The sequence below is a fragment of the Lepidothrix coronata genome, unplaced genomic scaffold, assembly GCF_001604755.1.
Source record: "Lepidothrix coronata isolate B3197 unplaced genomic scaffold, Lepidothrix_coronata-1.0 Scaffold130, whole genome shotgun sequence".
NCBI classification, from domain to species: Eukaryota; Metazoa; Chordata; class Aves; order Passeriformes; family Pipridae; genus Lepidothrix; species Lepidothrix coronata.
The window spans coordinates 666,030-684,971 of NW_016690310.1; the positions used below are offsets into that span (position 1 = coordinate 666,030).

Sequence of the window (18,942 nt, forward strand, 5' to 3'; positions counted from 1 at the left end):
TTTAGAGATTCTGGTGTCTCAAACCAGATTTCTTACTGCCTTAATATTACCATAATTTTTTTTACTCTTTTTGTTGGTCTACCACTGATTTGATTTTCATCTTTCACTAGAATAGTGCAAATCAAGTTCAGACTCAATGCCACTGAGTCACAGCAGTTCCACTGTTGCTGAGTTCAATCGCAGTCAGGCAGGGACCAGGATTTTAAAGCCTGGTGTATTTTAACAGTGCAAAAAGTGCTGGTGTTGGAGATTATCAAAGTAGCTCTGATCAAGTTAGTTACCCCTCCTGTACTGAAATACCCTGCAGAGACATTATTCCAGGTCTTGGAAACCATGTGCACACATTAGCAAAGATGTGCTTGGGCTCATTAGCCTTGATTTTCAGCAGGGGCAGTTTGGGCTTAGCTGGCACTCAGCAGATGGAACTGGGCTGCCTCAGCTTCCATGAGCTCAGGGACCTCTCCACCCAACACTATGTTTTGTATACATGTGCTCTGAGGACCTACTAATATGTTTTTGTTGATGATATCACCTTTTATCAATATTAATGTATAGTATCTTTTTAATAGTGCATATATATTCTTCTAGTATATAGTAAACATACAGTGGTTTGTAGGAACTTCTGTAATATTAATTTAAAAATAATACCTAGCAAGTATTTAGAGTCCTTTTGTTACCACAGTTCACCTCCAATTGCTTATCAGTAAAAACATGCCTTGTTGTTCTGCAGGCTTTTGTCATAATCCTTGTTGAGTCTAGAATTAATGTCAAGATAATTAGAACTACAGGATAAAGCTTTTTCTCATGTTGGTAAATCCTTCTCCTCCATCTTGTCATGATCTTTTATTGAGAATAATCATTGAAATGTTTCAAAAGGCATCTGCCCTCATCTGTGGGAGGTTCATGTGTTTGCTGTGTGCTCAAACCCTTGAATCATATTACTCGACATTGCCAATCTCTGAGCTGCCCACTTAATAAAATAGCATGTTTCCTTAGAAGGTGGGAAAAAAATGGAATATCAGAATATGTATTATTAAAATCCATTTCAACATGAATTCAGTTTTACAATGAGTTCAGCACTTCGGCTTCATTTGAACAGGCAAGACAACATTTTTTGGTTGTGGTATAACCATGCATTTATCCTTGAGAAAACTGAAAACGGAAAGAATTGTGCGAGGGCCAAGGAAACTTGTGAAAAAACAAATTTGTGAAGAGGTTACAAAAGCAGACCAGGGAGAGTCACATTTAAAGGTTATTCTGTGCCCGTTTTGGGGGTACCAGCATTGGAGTTATTGCACATTGGCTTTTACCAACATGATGTTCAGTTATTATTGAATGTGTTATGTATCTAATCTTGCATTTATGGGAGAAGATAAAGTTTAATGCTCCCTGTGTCTCTCTCTGTTTAGTTCTAAGCATTGGAGAAGGTGGATTCTGGGAAGGCAGCACCCGGGGACATATTGGCTGGTTTCCTGCAGAATGTGTTGAAGAAGTTCAGTGCAAACCCAATGAAAGCAAAGCAGGTAATCAGATCAAGTTCCTGTTGACTCCTGACATGACAAATGCCATGTGTCTGTCCCAGCATTGTGTTGTACAGCAGAGTGTTTATGAAATACTGGGAATGCGAAAGTTGAATAAAGCTGAGCTGCTGAATTGAAAACTAAAGGTGGATTTATTAAGCAGATTTTACTGTTCAAGCAATCAGACTTTCTTCTGAGTGACTACACTGGGTAGCACTGCAAAAGCTTTTACACAGAACTGAGTGTAGACATTTTGTAAAGGATTTTACTGTGTATCATTTTCCTAAAATATGGGAGGGTGGCTAATTAGGCAATTAAATAATGGAAGAAAAACTGACCACTCATCTCCCAGTGTGAAATACTCATTTAGCTCTTCATAGCAATAAAGATCCTTCTGTTTACCTTTTCCTAAATTTTAGAGGAGGCATCCATTAGAGGGATGTCTCATATACATCCTTACTGATGACAAAGGAAATAGAATCCTCCTTTCTCATACATGTGTGTTGCCACAAGTGACTTTAAGCAAGGAGTCTTTATAGTTCTGGTATAATAAAAGAAAAAGAAATCTACATTAAAGCATGTTATTTTAAGAATTACCTCCCATCTCATAATTTTTTTGCTTCTAAGAATTAAGATGTGAGGACATCCTCTCTAATTAAAAGCTCATTATAAATGAGCTCTGAGAATATAATTAACGTTCTTTGGGAGTGGATGCAGTTTTAAATCAACTGTTGATGTGCTTTAGATCTCTGTTGTATTGATTAAGAACTTTTGGCATTGCACAGATGATACACTGAAATTTATGCATCATATCATTCATTCGCAAATGGGGCTTTTTAATTCATGTCATTATAAACCACAAGGTATAATTTTCTTTATGTATATATCTATAGCAACTGTATAAATGTGATAGTATGGAACAGAATGCACTGGGCAAGGTCCCAGAGTAGTAAGGATTAGGAAATATTTATAATATTTGAGAGGTCTTTTAATTTGTTTTTATTGGAAGCTGTGGTAAGATGGAATATGAATTTGAGGGATGAGCAGAAGAGGAGGCAAAAAGTTAGCTTTTGGAATATGAAAACTTGAAAAGAATGAGGGAGCAAGACATTAGGGACACTGCTCTAGATAACTAAACACTGTGTGACAAGGTTATGCTTTCTTTTCTATTTCCCTTTTGAGAGAGGAAAAGAGGAGGAGACAAAATCAGATGTAATATTTGGAGAGAATGGAGTTGGACTCTGAATACAGAGGGAGAACAGTTGTGTAGCTCTTCTAAGGGTTTGAGAACATAAAATTTAAAGATGGAGGTATATTAAACAGGAGGAGTATTGAGGTTGGAATTGGCCAGTTTAGGAGCAGTGCAGTTTTCAAAATAAGGTGTAAAAAGGGGGACCACAATTTGCAATTTTAGTGTGATTTCATTAGTTGGAAGACCAGTGAATTCAGTCAGTGCAACATGAGCTGGTGAGAAGCCACCTGTGAGTTGTTCTAAAGGTCCTTCAATAAAACCACTTGGTGGAAAGACTTCAGAAAGATGTGCTTTGTATGAGTAAGTCATCAAAAACACCTCTCTTGAGTCTGTCATGACAACTCTGCATTGAATTTGAGCTGTGCATGTTTCCAAATCAGAAGAAAATTCTGGGGAGGGCATTAAGTGATGTTCTAAAATATGAAAGAAATTTTGCATCTTTTTAGTGGTTTTGAAGAGAAGATAACCACACCTGTCACAAATCCTTAAAGATCTTTCTGAGAAATACTTCAGGAAGTAAATTCAGTCTGTGACACAATTGCTTTAATATATGACACAATCTTTTTTGAGCAAAAATTTCTTTGATCATTTGAAGGGGAACGAAAATTAAAAATTGTCACAAGAATAACAAAAGGATTACCAAAGTTGGAAGTAATAAAATAATATAAACAGAAACATCTTACAAATTTTCAGAGGTGAAATTATGAAAACTTATGCCACGTGTCTGGCAAAACACCAGAGTAATTTATAACTATTTCATACCTTCTGATTGCTTTCCTATTTGCTTATGGTACAGTGTGAATTATAATGGCTAAGGATTTAAATACACCATTCTTTTACTCTGAAAAAGATGAAAATATAATTAAATGGGCACAAAATGGACACTGTGAACTTGTGCACTCCCATATTTTGCTGGGCTCTCCCTGTCCTGCACCCAGAATGAGGTTCAGTGCTCCTCTGTGTAATGTGATAGAGGTTGGAACTGGGATTATGAAATCTATGAAATGCACAGTATGTGCCATATTATTATTGAAATACGGTATGGAGTGAAAGCAGCTGATGACAGGATTGCTCTGTGCAGTTTGCTGCATCCCCTTTGCACAGGAAACAATGGGAATGAAAGAGGAAAGCTTCACAAGCAAAAATCAGCCAGTACTCCCTCTGAGTACAAATGCAAAAGTAATTTAGAAAAATGTGTTAAGCATGGGGAAATGATTAGAAATTAAATTAGGTCTACTGGGATGGCTGAAAGAACATCAGCTGAGAAACATCACAAACTTGTGCCAGTTGCAAGAATTTGCATCGTGGGCTTTGCAAAGCAGCAGAACTTCTTATGGTAATGATTTCGAAAGTAGATCATTTCAATGTGGAGGAAATGAAGCTCAAACTCAGCCTTTTTCAGACCAGCCCCACAGTAACGGTTCTTTCCCATAAATGAGATTTAGGAACATTTCTTCCAGCAGCTTCCCTTTGCTATTAAGTTAGAACAATAGTGTTTAATAGCAGCTTGTCATGTGCATGCCATGAATGAAAGAGAGAGGAATAGTTCTTGGAAAAAAACAAACCAGAATTAAACACTATATGCCCAGTAAAACTGGTGGGCAGGTGTTTCTTGTCATGATGATGTATAGTCTCACTTCTAAGAAAAGTTCAATTTTTGGGGAACTTTATTGCCATCCCAACTGTTGTCTGGAAGTGGGAAGTACAGAACAGCACCTGGTTCCTGTCCTCTCTTCCAAGGTACCATGCCAGCTTGGCAGGTTCTCTTTAAAAAAAAAAAAAAAGTCATATTGACTGGCATTAATTCTATTTCCCTTCTTTAATCCTTCATTATTTTAGTCTTGTAGGAATTATTCTGTTTTTTTACTAGGATTGATGCCAGGCTTATGAGCTTCTAATTACCCAGGTTGTCTCATTTGCCATTTAATAGCACCAGCACAGGACATGCTGCCTTCCAGTTTGAAGGAGTTCCTTTGACATTTTGAGATCTAATGGAAAAAGAACAACAACAAAGAAAATTGTTATCGTGATCTGCTAAATTCTTTTGGCTGCTTTTAAAAAAATCCCGACACACAAAACCTTTTACTATCTCATTTTAAAACGTGTTTTTAACATTTTCCAGAATTGTCTTCGAGTGAGAGTGTTCCTTCAGATGAGATTGGTACAACATCTTGCTCTTTCCCTGCACAAACACAGAATACAAATGTTACATATTTACTCTTTCTGCATTGACAGTTTTCCTGTGTTATTCAGTAATGAGCCAATTTCATCCTTAAATGTCTTTGTATTCCTAAATATGTTAAAACATACTATTTGTGCTTTTTTTGCTAAAATGTTCTGCTAAAATTGAAAAAAAAGTTTCTCCTGCCTAAATTTAGATGTTTCCCTTTACTTTTCTTCCATCAGAGGGTATTACTGCAACTTCAGAGACTTACTACAAAAATATTCTCTGTTAGACTTGTGATTTTATGCTCCATATCCTTCAGAATTCAGAGCTATAGATTATCTGATTGCTCATAACCGAAGTGAGGCATTCATTTTCAAGTAAAGAGTTATCTTTAACTGCAGTCTGACTTTATCATTTATTGTTCCTTCCTCCCTAATGTGCCTGGAGAACTCTTAGATTTCACAAACGCTACTGAAATGAAGGCAGGCTCAATATGTCTAATCCTTGCTGTCTTTCAACTCTTGGGCTCCTCAGTGCACTTTTCCTTGAGTTCCAGCCTCATTTTTAATATTGTCCTAGGATTACTTTTCATTCCTTAGCCTCCTCTGTGCATTCCTCTACCCGGTGGCCTTGGGATACACCTTATTAGCAGTTGTAGTAGCTATAGGAGTCCTGGGAGTTTAGTTCAGACTAAATCTAATCCAGGCATGTGGCTCAAATGACCATTAACAGTCGTTCAAGAACCCATTTTTCCATGAAAGAATCCAAGTCCAAACTCCGAGGTGTCTCAGTCCTGGGGGCTGCAGCAGCGGTAGCACTTGCAGAGCACATTCGTCGCCCAGCCTAAAATGCAAATGTAGATGCTCCCATGCTGACCTCTAGTGTCACTGGTGCTCCCAGCACACACTAAACTGGGATTTCTCTTTCAAAATGCCTCGGAATCATTTAGGTTGGAAAAGACCTCTGAGATCAAGGCCAACCTTTGACTGATCACCACCTTGACCACTAGACCATAGTACTAAATGCCACATCCTGTCCATTCTTGAACACAGTGTCTGTGCTTAAATGTTTGGTGTCACTTACTCCTGAGTTTCCAGCAGCTTGAAAATATGATCACGGATTATCCAGTAATACCATAGTTCCCTTGGCCATTTCTTTTTACATATGTAGCTATACACAGGTGTTATAAGCAGAAATTGCAGCATTCCTTATTCAACATTCCCTCTAGATTCCAGGATTTACCAAACAAGCCCAAACTGTATAAATAAAATGCATCCTGTGCTACACAATTTCTGAAGTACAGAATTTTCTGTGTTCCACATTCTTAGTTTTTAACACCTTGTGCATTCAATAAAAACACATTTATTCCTCATTTCCTCCATCCCCTTTTTATAATTAGCACAGCACCTTCCCAGGCAATCTAGTCAGCCGGGCTGCTAGAATATTGATTTGTGTTCCTGCAAGAAAGAAAGTTGCTTTACTGGGAATTTTGGAGCTGACATCTGTACTGACAATTGGGAGCTGCTTTTTCCTCTGTGGACAAGGGCCTTGGCACATGTTGGATCTGCAGGTTTTCTTCCCCTTGCCATGTCAAAGCTGCTTTCTCCATGCTGCCTTTTGGAACAGTCACAAATATTTTTACTCCATGAACTAGATCTGTGTACTCCTTTGGAGAAGAAGAGCTTGAGAGGAAGTTGGGCCAGGGACACAGGATGTGACAGAGACAAATGGTGAAACAGGATGGATGGTTACAGACCAGAGCACAAGAGTTGCAGCCTTGGCTGTGGCCCCTATGGACATATTTTGGCTGCTTGAATTTCTAAAACACATATTTTCCTCAGTTTACGCTCTTATGTAGCTGATTGTTAATGTCAAATGGGCTGTTTCATCTTTCACCAAAATTAAATTTTGGTGTTCTTTTTTTTCTGCATTTTTAAACGTCTCAGGGTAGTGATGTGGTAAGTATATTCCAAAGCAGTGTCATTCCTGAGTGTACTCCATGAGGCAGATAAACACCAGAGCATTCCCACAGAAATATGTGTGTGTGTGTGCACACCCCATTGCATCCCAGTGTGGAATGGAAATGGAATGTCCTGAGCCTGGAAGTCCTGTTAGTTCCAGAGCTCCTGTAAATCTGGAATTTGTGAGCTGTAGCTCTGATCCTCCCAGTAGTACAGGAGTCTTGGTTTACTAAATTTGCTATCTGGACATGATAGATTTAAACCCACTGCCTAATCACATACAATTGATTCTCTGACTCTATGTTAAGTTCAGCAGTGGAAGAGGAAAAAGAGAAAGCAAAAGATCTTTCCATCCAGCCTCTTCCCTTTAGAGGAATGATACCTTTTAGAAATGATCCAAAGTAACAAAATCTTCTTTAAACAAGTTCTTCCTCATTTGTTAGGATTAGTTCTGTGTAGTTTTTAACTAGAAAGACAACTATAACTCTGAAAAATTCTATAAACTAAACAACTTTGAAAACCACTTGAAGGAAGAAGGTTTCAACAAGGCAGAAGAGCCTGACCAGATGAGCACCTCAAGGTTTTTGATAATAAGTTTTGATAAATGCTCCTTCCACATAGTTTCACCTTGAATAGAAGGCGCTTGTGTACCTGTGACAAAATTATTGTGCAGCTTAAAGTGTTTGGTGTGAACAGCAGCAGTTAAAGACAAAATATTACCGCAGCTGGAAGGACTAAATGGAGAAAGTATAAAAGGAATTTGTATTTGGGAAAGGTAGTCACAAACATTCTCACGTAAAGAGTGAAGAAGTCTGATAGCTTGGAAATATGTTCTGACTCAACAGTGCTGGACTTAACATAGCAAAAAGAATATAAACCCAGTTTAAAACAAAATTGAAAAGGCAAGATTGCCTCACATGTAGGTGAGCTTATCATTGAAAAAGTGTGCTGTGATGTAGATACAAAGTCAGGCATTTAAAGTGGATTGAAAACTCAAGAGATTAATATTATACCTTCCTAATGTTACGTCTTTGTAATCCCAGTCAGGGTCCTAAATCTGGGATCTGCAGTCACGCTGATGTGTTTAGGGAAGTTTATCCACACCTACTGGAGGAACATTGTCCAGCTAACAAATCCTGTTATCCAGAGCCCAAACTGACAGGTATTCAGAAAGTCTTACTGCCTCGAAGGATGCTTTCCACACCTCTGACCTCTGAAATACTCTTTTCTGCCTTGTTTCTGTATTTTGCACAACCAATCACAAATTTGTCATTAAAAAAAAGGGGACAAGTGACAAACCTCAGCATAAGGATCATCCATAAAGATATTTTGTGCTCTGATTTATGGTTTAGAAAGATCAGGAATATGGCATATACCATATTTTTGCATTCCCTTCCATCAAACTGTTGGAAAGCTGCTTTATAGTGGAACAAAAAAAATCAGTGCAGAGGTCTGAGGTGCAAGCCAACCCACAGAACCAAGCTGACACAGGAGCTTGGTGCAGTAATATTCAACTAATTCTGACAACTCCCTGTAGCTGAGGATGTAAATCAACTCCACTTTTCGTCTCAAGTGATGGAAATCCAAAGAATGAACCTCAGCAAGTTTCTGCTCTTTAGCTTTGCTGCGCAAAGCATTTGTGTTCTCAGTAATGATAAACAGCAGTTTGGGCAAAGGCTTGGAAGTGAATCATCCCTCAATAATAACGGGAATTTGGAGGCAGAGGTAACTGGAGAACTGTTTTTATCTGCAGGCTGGCTATGGGATGGAGTTATCTTCCTACATAACCTGCTGATGCTTGTCGTGCCCTGAAAGGCCTTCCATTATGATCAAAATGCAGTAGTATTTTCTTACTACGATAGGAGTATTTGTTAGAAATGAAACACTGAGTCTACCAACTCATTTCTCAAATGACAGTGACTTTTATTTGCTAATGATATGAGTCTAGTTTGAAGAAAAAGAAAAAAAAAAAAGGATTCTACAGTAATACTTTCATTATTTATCCAAATTTTAAGAACAGCACAAAGCCAAAACATAAAAAAATTATTCAAAAGAAAAAAAAAACATAAAGCAAACCTAGGTCTAGAGCTTGTAGAGAATGTAAGCCTGTCTGCATCCTTATCTCTGAATAAGTAATTTTTAATTCATAATATTTTACTGTCTGGCTCCTCAGCTGACATGTACTTCATCCCTTTCACTCTAATTTCCATGCCTGCCAAGAGTCACTTAGGAATAACTCTAATCAGCTGCAAAGGAGCAGCACAATTCTCTCCAGCATTAAAATAGGCTAAAAATAAATTGCTCAGCAATATAAAATGGAAGTTACATGTTAGGAAATTCAACATTTCCAGTGCATCTGGGATTGCTGAGGTGTGAAATCGGACATGCAGGTGTCGTGTTTTTCCTTTTCTGACTCTTTTTTCCTCAAGAAATTATTTGTCAAACCATAGAGGATAAAAGAAGTGCAAACTCTGAGGAACATCTCAAAAAGAATGGACATACCATGTTAGTGCCTTCCAGTGATGTGTTCACAGTTTCTGTTCAAAATCATAGTCCATCTAACATTTTAAAGGGAATATGCAGACATCAAAAATGTCTCATGTCACAAATTACTTTAGAAGTATGACAAAGTTAAAGTTATAAAGTGAATGATTTAAAAAGTGATAAAGTCTCCTGGGGAATTAAAGTTCAATTATTGTTTTAAGAGAGAATACTTCATCTTGTGGCAGAATTTGAGCAGCCCTGTTAGACAATCTGCTAAAAATCTAGAGATAATATTTAATTTTTGATTCCTAGTTGTTCTTGTGGAAAATACACATATAACATGGGGTTTTTTCTGGCCATCCAAATCTGGGTCAAATTATTTGAATTTTAACAAATTTGGCAGATCTCAGTGATTGCTAGTAGGCAAAAAACCTTACCTCTCACCTTCTGGAATTTTGGAGCGTTTCAAATTTGATAAAGAATATGTATTTTAATATTAATATCTCTTCCTTATACTGATAGTTTTGTTTGGTTTTTTTTAATTAGAGATAGTTCTTAATATCTTATGAAGCTATGATCAACTATACTTGATCTTTGTTCTTTCTATAAATATCTTAAATGACAGTAGCCATAGGTATTAGATTTTACTTTTATTTTACATCCATTTGAAATTCTGTTTTGTCAGGATTCTCTGATTCACCTGTGCAAATATTATTTATATCAGAACACAACTTCTGGTAAAATCATTCCAGGTATCTATCAGGATTAAATAAAATGCCATTTTTCATTAAAATAATTTCATTTAGCACTTTTAAAAGCATTTCCTTAAAATGGCTGACAAAAAGCAAGGCAAGCCTTAGATCTATATTCCAAAAGTGTTGATAAGTCATCTTTTTCTTCTGTACTAAATGACACATTGGTGTTTTTTTCCCTTCTGATTTTTAATGGCTCAGATAAAAAGCCTGACAACAGAGGCTGAAAACTCTTTGAAACACTCCCCAGTTATTAGAGATCAAATTCTTATTAATTTAAGGAATATGATAGAGCATCTGCTTACAGTAATGGCAGTGCTGGAGGTGATCAGGAAAATGATCACCTAGATAGAGCAGCTGTCAGATAATCAATATTCTGTTCTTAAATTATGGCACTGCCTTTTGCTTCCTTACCTGCCTGCTGCAAAAGAGAATGGAAAGGGGCTTTTTCCAGCTTGCTAAAAGATCTGCCAATACCTGATGGTGAGAAAATGACTTGATAATCATAAAATCCTAGAATGGTTTGAATTCAAAGGAACCTTACAGATCATCTGGTTCCAACCCCCTGCCATGGGCAGGGACACCTTTCACTAGACCAGGTTGTGCTACTTGATGCCAGTGTCTGATTGTAGTAAAAGCAGCATGAAAGCCAGTGTGTTAATTTGATTCATTAAAAATCCCAATTAGTTATTACATTACATATCACTTAATGATTTTATTCTGTAGTGCCATGCAAGTGAAATCCCTCCCTTGCTAGAAAGCTCAGCTAATTTTATTATCAGATCAGTATTGAAGGGAAAATCTGGGGTCTCACCTTGCCTGGTGAACTTATGTTAACCCAGACTAGCAAGTTTAGGGTTTTAAAGTGTAATTTCTCTAAATGAAGATAATTTTCCCTCTGAAATTTCATCTTAGCCTCAATCAGCTGTAGGTAGGAAGCCCCAGACCTGGCCAGTAACTCAGGTGGGCTTCAATATGGTCACAGAGCTTTCAGAGAGACCTTTTTCTATGAGGGGTCTCATCCCCTCTCCTTCCCTGCCATTTCTGCTGCTTTGTGTCTCCAGATGGCTTGTTTTTAGATATCTGCCACTGTCAGAAGGGGCTGCTCAGCATGGCTGCAGCAGATTGTGGTGGTGGTTTTAAGGGTTGTGCCTCCAGCACTGAGCTTTGAAACTCTCTGTGCCAGGGCTCTGCTTGCTCTGACTTTCAATGTCTCAGTGTTTATTTAGCTGCGTGAAAGACCATTACATCAATACTGGCCGGTGAAGCTTGGTTACTTTATTTACAAAAGTATGTTTGTTTTTGTAACTGAGCTTGAAACTTTGGTTTTGCTTTCTAATTTAAAGAGGAAAATGTCCATGAACTTTCTTAACCCTCAATTCAGTCAAACATATATTCACAAATTTATATTCACAAACATGAAACATGGCTGCAAAAGTCAAGATAATTTTGTGGATTATTTACAAGCAGAAGAACTTCAATGTATTGTTTTGGATATTTTTTGGTAGCCAACAGTTCAAATATAATTATGCAACAATCACATGAAGCTACAAAGTCTCTAGTTCATGCTTACAGTTATTTTTTGCATGTATCAAGAATTAGTTTAACACTGTCCAGAGGGACATTTAAAACAGTTACATATTTTGGCTGATCTCCTGAAATAATCAAAGTAATTATATTGGATACCCTGTACAACATATTAGTAGTTTAAGGAAATGAAATATAACGTATCTTTGTCTCATTTATCTAAAAGTTCCTTAAAAAATTAGTTTGTGGAGCAAAAGTTAACACGAAGCCTCTAAAAGCTGCACCACTCTAAAGCTGAGTAGTTAAAATGTTGGATCAAATGAGTTAGGAAGAGCACTTCCACTCTGTTCAACACAAGTGCGTGGAGTAATAAACTGCAGGAGATAGAAAACTTTTTTGGGGTGTCAATTTTTTGTGCAACAGTGTTTTCTTTGCCAGTTGCAATTTTTTTTCTCCTCTCCCTCTTTGTGCTCTGGAGTTGTCATGGCACAAAGCTTTGTGTGGCTGCACTTTGGACTGACAGGGAAAACATTATGGTTTATGAAAAGAAATATTGGTAGATTCTAAGGCTGTTCTGTAAACATGGAGCTCACCCCATGGATTTAGGGATACAACTCAATCCTTTGCTATTCAAATTTAACAAATCAAAGCAGAAGAAAGAATAGTAATCTTCATCATCTTTTTTATTTGCCTTCAGGATTAAACTTCATGATAAAAGATTTCTAAAGAAAAGAAACTTAAGAAACTTAAGAATCAAAATTTTGCAATGTAGCCACTGTTTCCATTATAAATATTTTGTCTCTCAAGTAAGTTAAAAAACTGGTTTTTTTGTTATATTAGCATTTGTTAATCAACACTTAAAGAGAAACAAAATAGTTATATTCCTGACTGTAAATTCCTGTAGATTATACTTTTTCTTTCATTTACCAAGGCAAAACCTATCCTTTGGGTTGATATTATATAAGACTTTGAGGCCTTAGGCCACCGGCTGAGGGGAAATAGGAAAGTCCAAGACTCTTTCATGAAAATCATAAATCTATTTTGCTAAGATATTATCATCCAAATATAGGATACAGTTACATGCAGTGAATAAAAGACTGTGAGAAAAAACAACAATTGATTTATTTTTAAAAATCAGAGGATGTTGCAAGTATAATATAAAATAGTGAGTTCTGCTATCTTGCCCTAGAAAAGAGAAGGGCAAATTAAAGATAAGGGTACTGATTAGTGCTGCAGGAAGAAAAACGTGGAGAAAATCAGAGGAGAGGAGCAAGGGAAAATTGGAAGAGAAATTTAATCCTGCAAGTTTCTCTGTTTACTGGTAAGTACTGGTATGATCCCAGCTATGGGCTGTTAACTGTTCATAGACAGAAGGAAAATCCGGCTAAAAAGTGAAACAGTGAGTCTGGAGGTAAGGAAGTCCTTTGGCTGGAAAGGGGGCTTGTGATGCTGTGGATCTTTGTTGATCATCTCAATATCTAGTCTAATTTGAAACACTGAAACTCTGTCTCTTCAGATAGTCCAATATAGGGCTGTGAAAGAAGGATTAATCTTTTTTTAATAATCTGTAGCTCTGGGGCAGTTCTGGTTCTTCCTCTCTGTGTTCCCATGACCACCACACAGCTCAGGTTTTTCTCAGTTTCTTCTCCTGAGCTTTTCTCTTTTCTTGGAAAAATGGAAGACAACTGACCCCCCTTTTTTGCTCTTAAGCTATGACACAGCACATGTAAACTTTATAATTATTCACCCATATTGAACTACTTACCAGCCATCCAGACATCATTATCACAGGACACAAAATCACATATTCTTTCTATTTTTTCCCTGTTTTTATTTGCTTACACAAATAAGAAAATAAAATTAAAAATTTTCTAGAAATGTAGCAATGCCCAATGCTAAGTTAGATGGAGGAGTTCTGCCAGGGCGTGATGTATTTGCAGGGTGCACTGCAAGGCAGTTGAAGGAAATTAAAATTCTTAATTGCTAATTAGTTAGGAAAACTGGTAAATCAGATGAAGTTTTGCTTGTTCTTTTTCATTTTTGTTTCATTTTTAGTAAATAAATTTTAAGGGTGTACTTTGCTTTCAAATAGACACTTGAAATCTTTATATTACTCTTACTCATTTGTTTTAATTCTTTGATTATAAATGAATCACCATTTTCATGGTGTATGCAGCTGAGGAATTAAACTGTACTTTGGGCAGCAGATGGACAGATGGAAGAGGAAGATTTTTATTTTCTTGCAAATGTTTTGTTTAATGGGGAAAACAGTAGAGTCTGTAGAAAAATAGGAAGGTGGGAACGAGTGCTCTGCAGTTAAAAAGTAGGTAATGCCCATATTTTATTGTTTCTCAGTTTTGAGGTAGTCCAGCAGTGGGATAATGGCATTCCTGCTGCACAGCCTTGTGCACATTTTCTCTCTGTGCACATTTTCTCTCTGTGGATCATCTCTTCTGAGGATGCTTTCACAGTGTAGAGGTGCTGTTCTTAGGAGTGGGTGTCCTCAGGTCCCCACTCCCCCAAAACATATTGCAATTTTGCTAAAAAAGACAGACTCCTCGTAGTACATGTACACACAGTCCCAGACCTTGCCACAAGGGCTGCATGACTCTGAGTAGCTTGGGGTGGGAAGTGTTTATATGCCTGATAAGTAAGGAAAAACACACTTGGGAAGCAAAATCGCTGAGGTGGCTGCAAGTGCTGTTAGTTCTACAAATTTCAATGTACCAGCTTCCCTTTGGCTTTGTGTGTGTATTTAACTGTATGTTTATTAGTGCTACTAACCTGTGGAAAAAAATATATATTATTTTTAGGTTTGCATGTAAAACACTATGTAAATTGTTTCTAAAATAGTGATGTGTCTAAACTCTGAGTAACCTTGAAACTAAATTTCTGTTTAATCATGCTTTGTATGGGAAGAGAACTGTTAAATGTTACTGAATTTCTTTTCCTCATTAACCAGGAGTTATTAGCATATATCTTATTAGCTATCTAATAAGTGCAGGTGATACTGATTATTTAATTAGAAGCTCCATCTCTAACAAGATATTTTTAAGTATTAATTTTGATAGAAATTTTAGCATTCAGTTCTTAAAATATAAAATAGTGAAGATGAACTTTAATGACTTATATGAGCTACACTGTAGTGGCTGAACTGGGTTCAGTGAGGTTTCACCATGTAGATAGATGTGGAAAATTGAAATATGTTATAAATATTCTTCAAAAATAAACCTTTAGAATTTCTTTAAGTCCTGACCTTATTTTGGAGGATGTTGCAATTTGTACATAACATTGAACATTTAAGTGGAAATGCTTAAGTTAATGAGTTTTAAAGCATCAGCCAAATGCTTAAGAAAGTTCTTGCAAAGCTGTTCTGATCCATTAGGTAAGAAATTTATCATATTTGTGTTTTTTAAAAAACTGCATCAAACCTGACTTTTCTGTAAAATTGAGGCCTAATGTAGATATGTCTAAACAAAAAGGAAAAATATCACTTATTAACTAATGATTCCAGTGTGACAATCTTCCTGCTGGTTTGGTCTGATCTACCACTGAATCTTTTAAAATAACCAATAAATAGTTGATTATCTTTCTTCTAGATTGACCTGGGTAACAAATAAGGCAGCATGTAAAAGCTACATTAGAATCAAAAGGTATTAAGAATTTTCCTTTAAAAACAGTATCCAGTTTCTTAGGTTGTATTATATGAAAACAATATTGAAAAACTAGTTAGGGTGTCATTAAGCACATATAGTTTTGGGATTCTCCCAAAATTCTTGATGAATTTCAGATTGTCACGTTATTTATGAGAGACAAACTGGAAAAGGCATCCTGAAAAATACTGTCTAATTGTAAAGGAACCTGTAGACAAATTTTCCTAATATTTTTACTCTTGATTCACGGGACTTTTTTATTCTAATAAACAATGTTTGTGGTTTGTGTTCTGGCTTTCTAGTTGTTTTGTTGAAGCTTTATGAGGACAGAAAAGCTGAATATGAAAAAGTATAGTTTTTCTTCATCTGCTGCCACTTTTTAATCATGTTTTTTGCATATGTGTGTGTATATATATATAGATAGATACAGAGAGTTATATATATAAAGATAAAGATATATGTAATATTTGCATCTCCAGATTGTGTGATGTGTAGATTTTTACTTTTTAAAAAATTATGATCTGTTAACTGCCTTTGGGCTCAAAACTGATGCTTCAAAAGAAAAAAAGGTTCCAATGACACCTGAGATTGTGGGGCTTTGCTCTCCTTTTAGTGGTAATCTCCCTATAATCTCCCTATAATTATACCAAGGGGAAAACACACACGTATGCTTTCGTATGGAAGCATCGAACCATATTTATTTGTTTGGGAATGGACTCTAGTGCTTGATAAATGAAGTGGAAGGCTGAAGGATGTAGAGGATCAACAGACCCATGGCATGGTGAGGACTTGTGCTGATGGAATCCCGGGATGCAGAGGGAGACGTGTGAGGGGGGAGGTTGTTTTGTTGGCTGCCACCTCACAGGAATCCAGGCTATTGCTCCAGCTTCCCTCTTCCCAGGGTGCCTGGAGGAATGTTTGGACAAAAACGAAGTGATGAACATATGGGCTGAGAGCCTTGGAAGAGGGAAGTGGGGGTGGTGGAGGAAGTGGAGGTACAACCAGTCCCCTGGAGGATGGAGCAGTGGCACAGTGTCCTGGGGGCTGTGAGGGGTTGGGGTAATGGGCCTCGACTGACGGCAAGACCCCTCTCCAAAAAAAGAAAGGAGCTTCCAAAGACAAGTGGGAAGAGGGGAAGTAAGGGAAGAAATGTGCCCTTATCCTTGTTTTGGCAGTGGCTGGGGCCGTTTGTATGGAGCTGAAAGCACTAATTCAGCATGGATGGGGATGTGAGCAGGAAGGGACTCCAGGGCAGTGCAGATGCAAACATAAATGCAGCTGAGGACAGGCTGTCATCTTGTGGTGGCACCATCCTCCTTTGGAAAGATACGAGGAATTACAGAGTTTTTGCTCTAAAAGTGTATCTCTGGAAGGTGTTTTCCTGGTTCAGTGGTCAGGTCCATTTGCATTCCTATTGAATCCACGGCCACTGCTGTCTGGTGCACCAGGGAATATCTGGGACTAACACCTTCCTAGGTTAAATTAGGCTGAGCTCTCTCCTGCCAGTGACTCTGTGTCTAGGTCTCTTCCTTCCTGTGTCACTGTCACATGGATTTGGAGACAGCAAAGGAGGAAACTTGCACTCTCTAAAATTCCAGACAGTTCTGTGTATTCAAGGTAAGAATATACAGGAGGAACAGGGCAGACATGCACAAAAATCTGATTTTTGGTAGTGTAATGAGGGTTTTTTGATGCATTGCACAGTTCTGGGGACTGCTATGGGGGAGAAGTACTTCTTTGCTTCACACATTTACTCCAGCCTTGCTTAATGCGCAAGTTGTATCAACAGTGGTGCAAGATTAACCGTCAGCTCAGTAAACTGTGTCACAGCAACTGTGCCAGTAATTTTTATGGAAAGCTACATCTAGACTTTTTTTTTTTTTACTTTTTTCATGCTACCACTATTTGCTTTGAGTTAACTCAATGACATTTCCCTTACAGAAGGCAGCATATTTGAGCTCCAGTTTAAAACTCCCTGGTGAGTTAATGTCTCAGCCTCCTGTGTGCAACAGGCTGCTCCCATCAATTCTGTGGCCAAGATGTTGGGAGAATAGAAAGAAAATAGTTGCTGGTGGTATCACAGGTAGTCTCATGCACACAGGGAAAAGGATCTGAGCTTTCTAATAAGATTCACCCCTGACAAGGATTTTCCCTTAATAATCCTCATGTTTCAGATAGGTCAAATAGATTACTTGGATACTGAAATGGCTTAAAATACCATTTATCCCTGATTGCTGGAGTCTTGTTTTGGGAAGCATTTGGGAGAACAGCGGTTGCTTTGGTTTTTAAACCAGAACTTGCAGATTAACCCTAGAAAAACCTCTTAGAATGCAGGCTCTGGCTGATGCAACCTGTCACTAAGTGGCAGATTTAGGGTTTGACTTTCAGCTACCATTTCAAAGCCCAGAGAAAGCATCTAACCACAACAGCCTGTTCAACAACTAATAGTTTTTAATGAAAATAAATAAACTTGAAATTATTATTGCCTGGATATTACTTAATTCCCAGTCTGGCATGCCCACATCCAGCCCTGTCCTCACCCAGATTTGGCTTCATCTTGGAAGACACAGACTAGAATAACAAAGAATATTTGAGCACAAAAACATTGTGAGTATCATGAAAAGTAGTTTGAACTGCAGGTGTGAATTTAAATTGCCCTAATGCCTGTCATTCTGATTTAAAATTGTTTTAATGCATTCTAACTTTATGCCTTTAGCTGAAATTAATTTTGCCCAAGTAGCCTCTTATAGACAAGCTTTAAGGCAAAAGTTGCAAATACGTCCTTTAAAGGAGCATGAAAATGAGAAACCCACTTCACCCCACCCCCTGAAACATGAAAGAGTAGCTTTAATGTTTTTGCAAACATGTATGAATTGTTATGATTTAACATTATTGCTATTCACAGATGTAAGAGACTTATATTTCCTGGAAACTGCTTTTTCTGGAGCTAAACAGCATTTTTCTTGGAATATGGAATATTAGGACACTTAAAAATTGTATCTTTTCTAATAAAAGATATTTTTAAGGCTTTAATTTTGAATGTATGCTACTGTTAAAGTTGTTTGTTTTTAAGGAAAGACTTTAGCTTCCAAAGATACATCTTAAAAGTTTTTTCTAAACCTGCACAATATAACATTGTGATTTTCACTCCTATGAAACATGTGCATACCATATATACTTTACCACTTGTTTTTGATGCCCTAAATCAGGTTTTACTAGCGACTTTGCAATTTTGCTTGTATGGTCAAACCTACTTTTAGGTGAATATGAATGCACCAATGATTTGTGTTGATTTTACTCTTCCTTGTTCTTAATCAGGACTCAAAATTGAGAAATTTTTGGAGGTTTCTTAATCAGGACTCAAAATTGAGAAATTTTTGGAGGTTTCTCCCCTAATTTTCTTGGTGAACTATTCTAAAGTACAAAAAGGAAAAGAATACACTATAGGCTATCTTACAGACATACATAATGTATGTCCTAATGCTCAACATTTTTCAACATCTCAGAAACAGGAACATACTTTGAATTGTTATTGTATGCATTCGACAAGCATATAATGATTCAATGACGATATTTAAATCAAGGCTCCCACTGTTCCTAGAGGTTTTTAAGATGAGACTGGATGT

General features: G+C 37.2%; 1 protein-coding gene across 2 annotated transcripts in view; it reads left to right on the forward strand.

Moving 5' to 3' along the window:
- Positions 1-18,942, forward strand: part of SHANK2 (SH3 and multiple ankyrin repeat domains 2) — a 330,841-nt gene that overhangs the window by 136,160 nt on the left and 175,739 nt on the right. For both annotated transcript variants that reach the window (XM_017826777.1, XM_017826778.1), the window contains one exon: positions 1,410-1,523. In XM_017826777.1, coding sequence (XP_017682266.1) covers positions 1,410-1,523 — 114 coding nt within the window. The remainder of the gene's footprint in view (positions 1-1,409; positions 1,524-18,942) is intronic.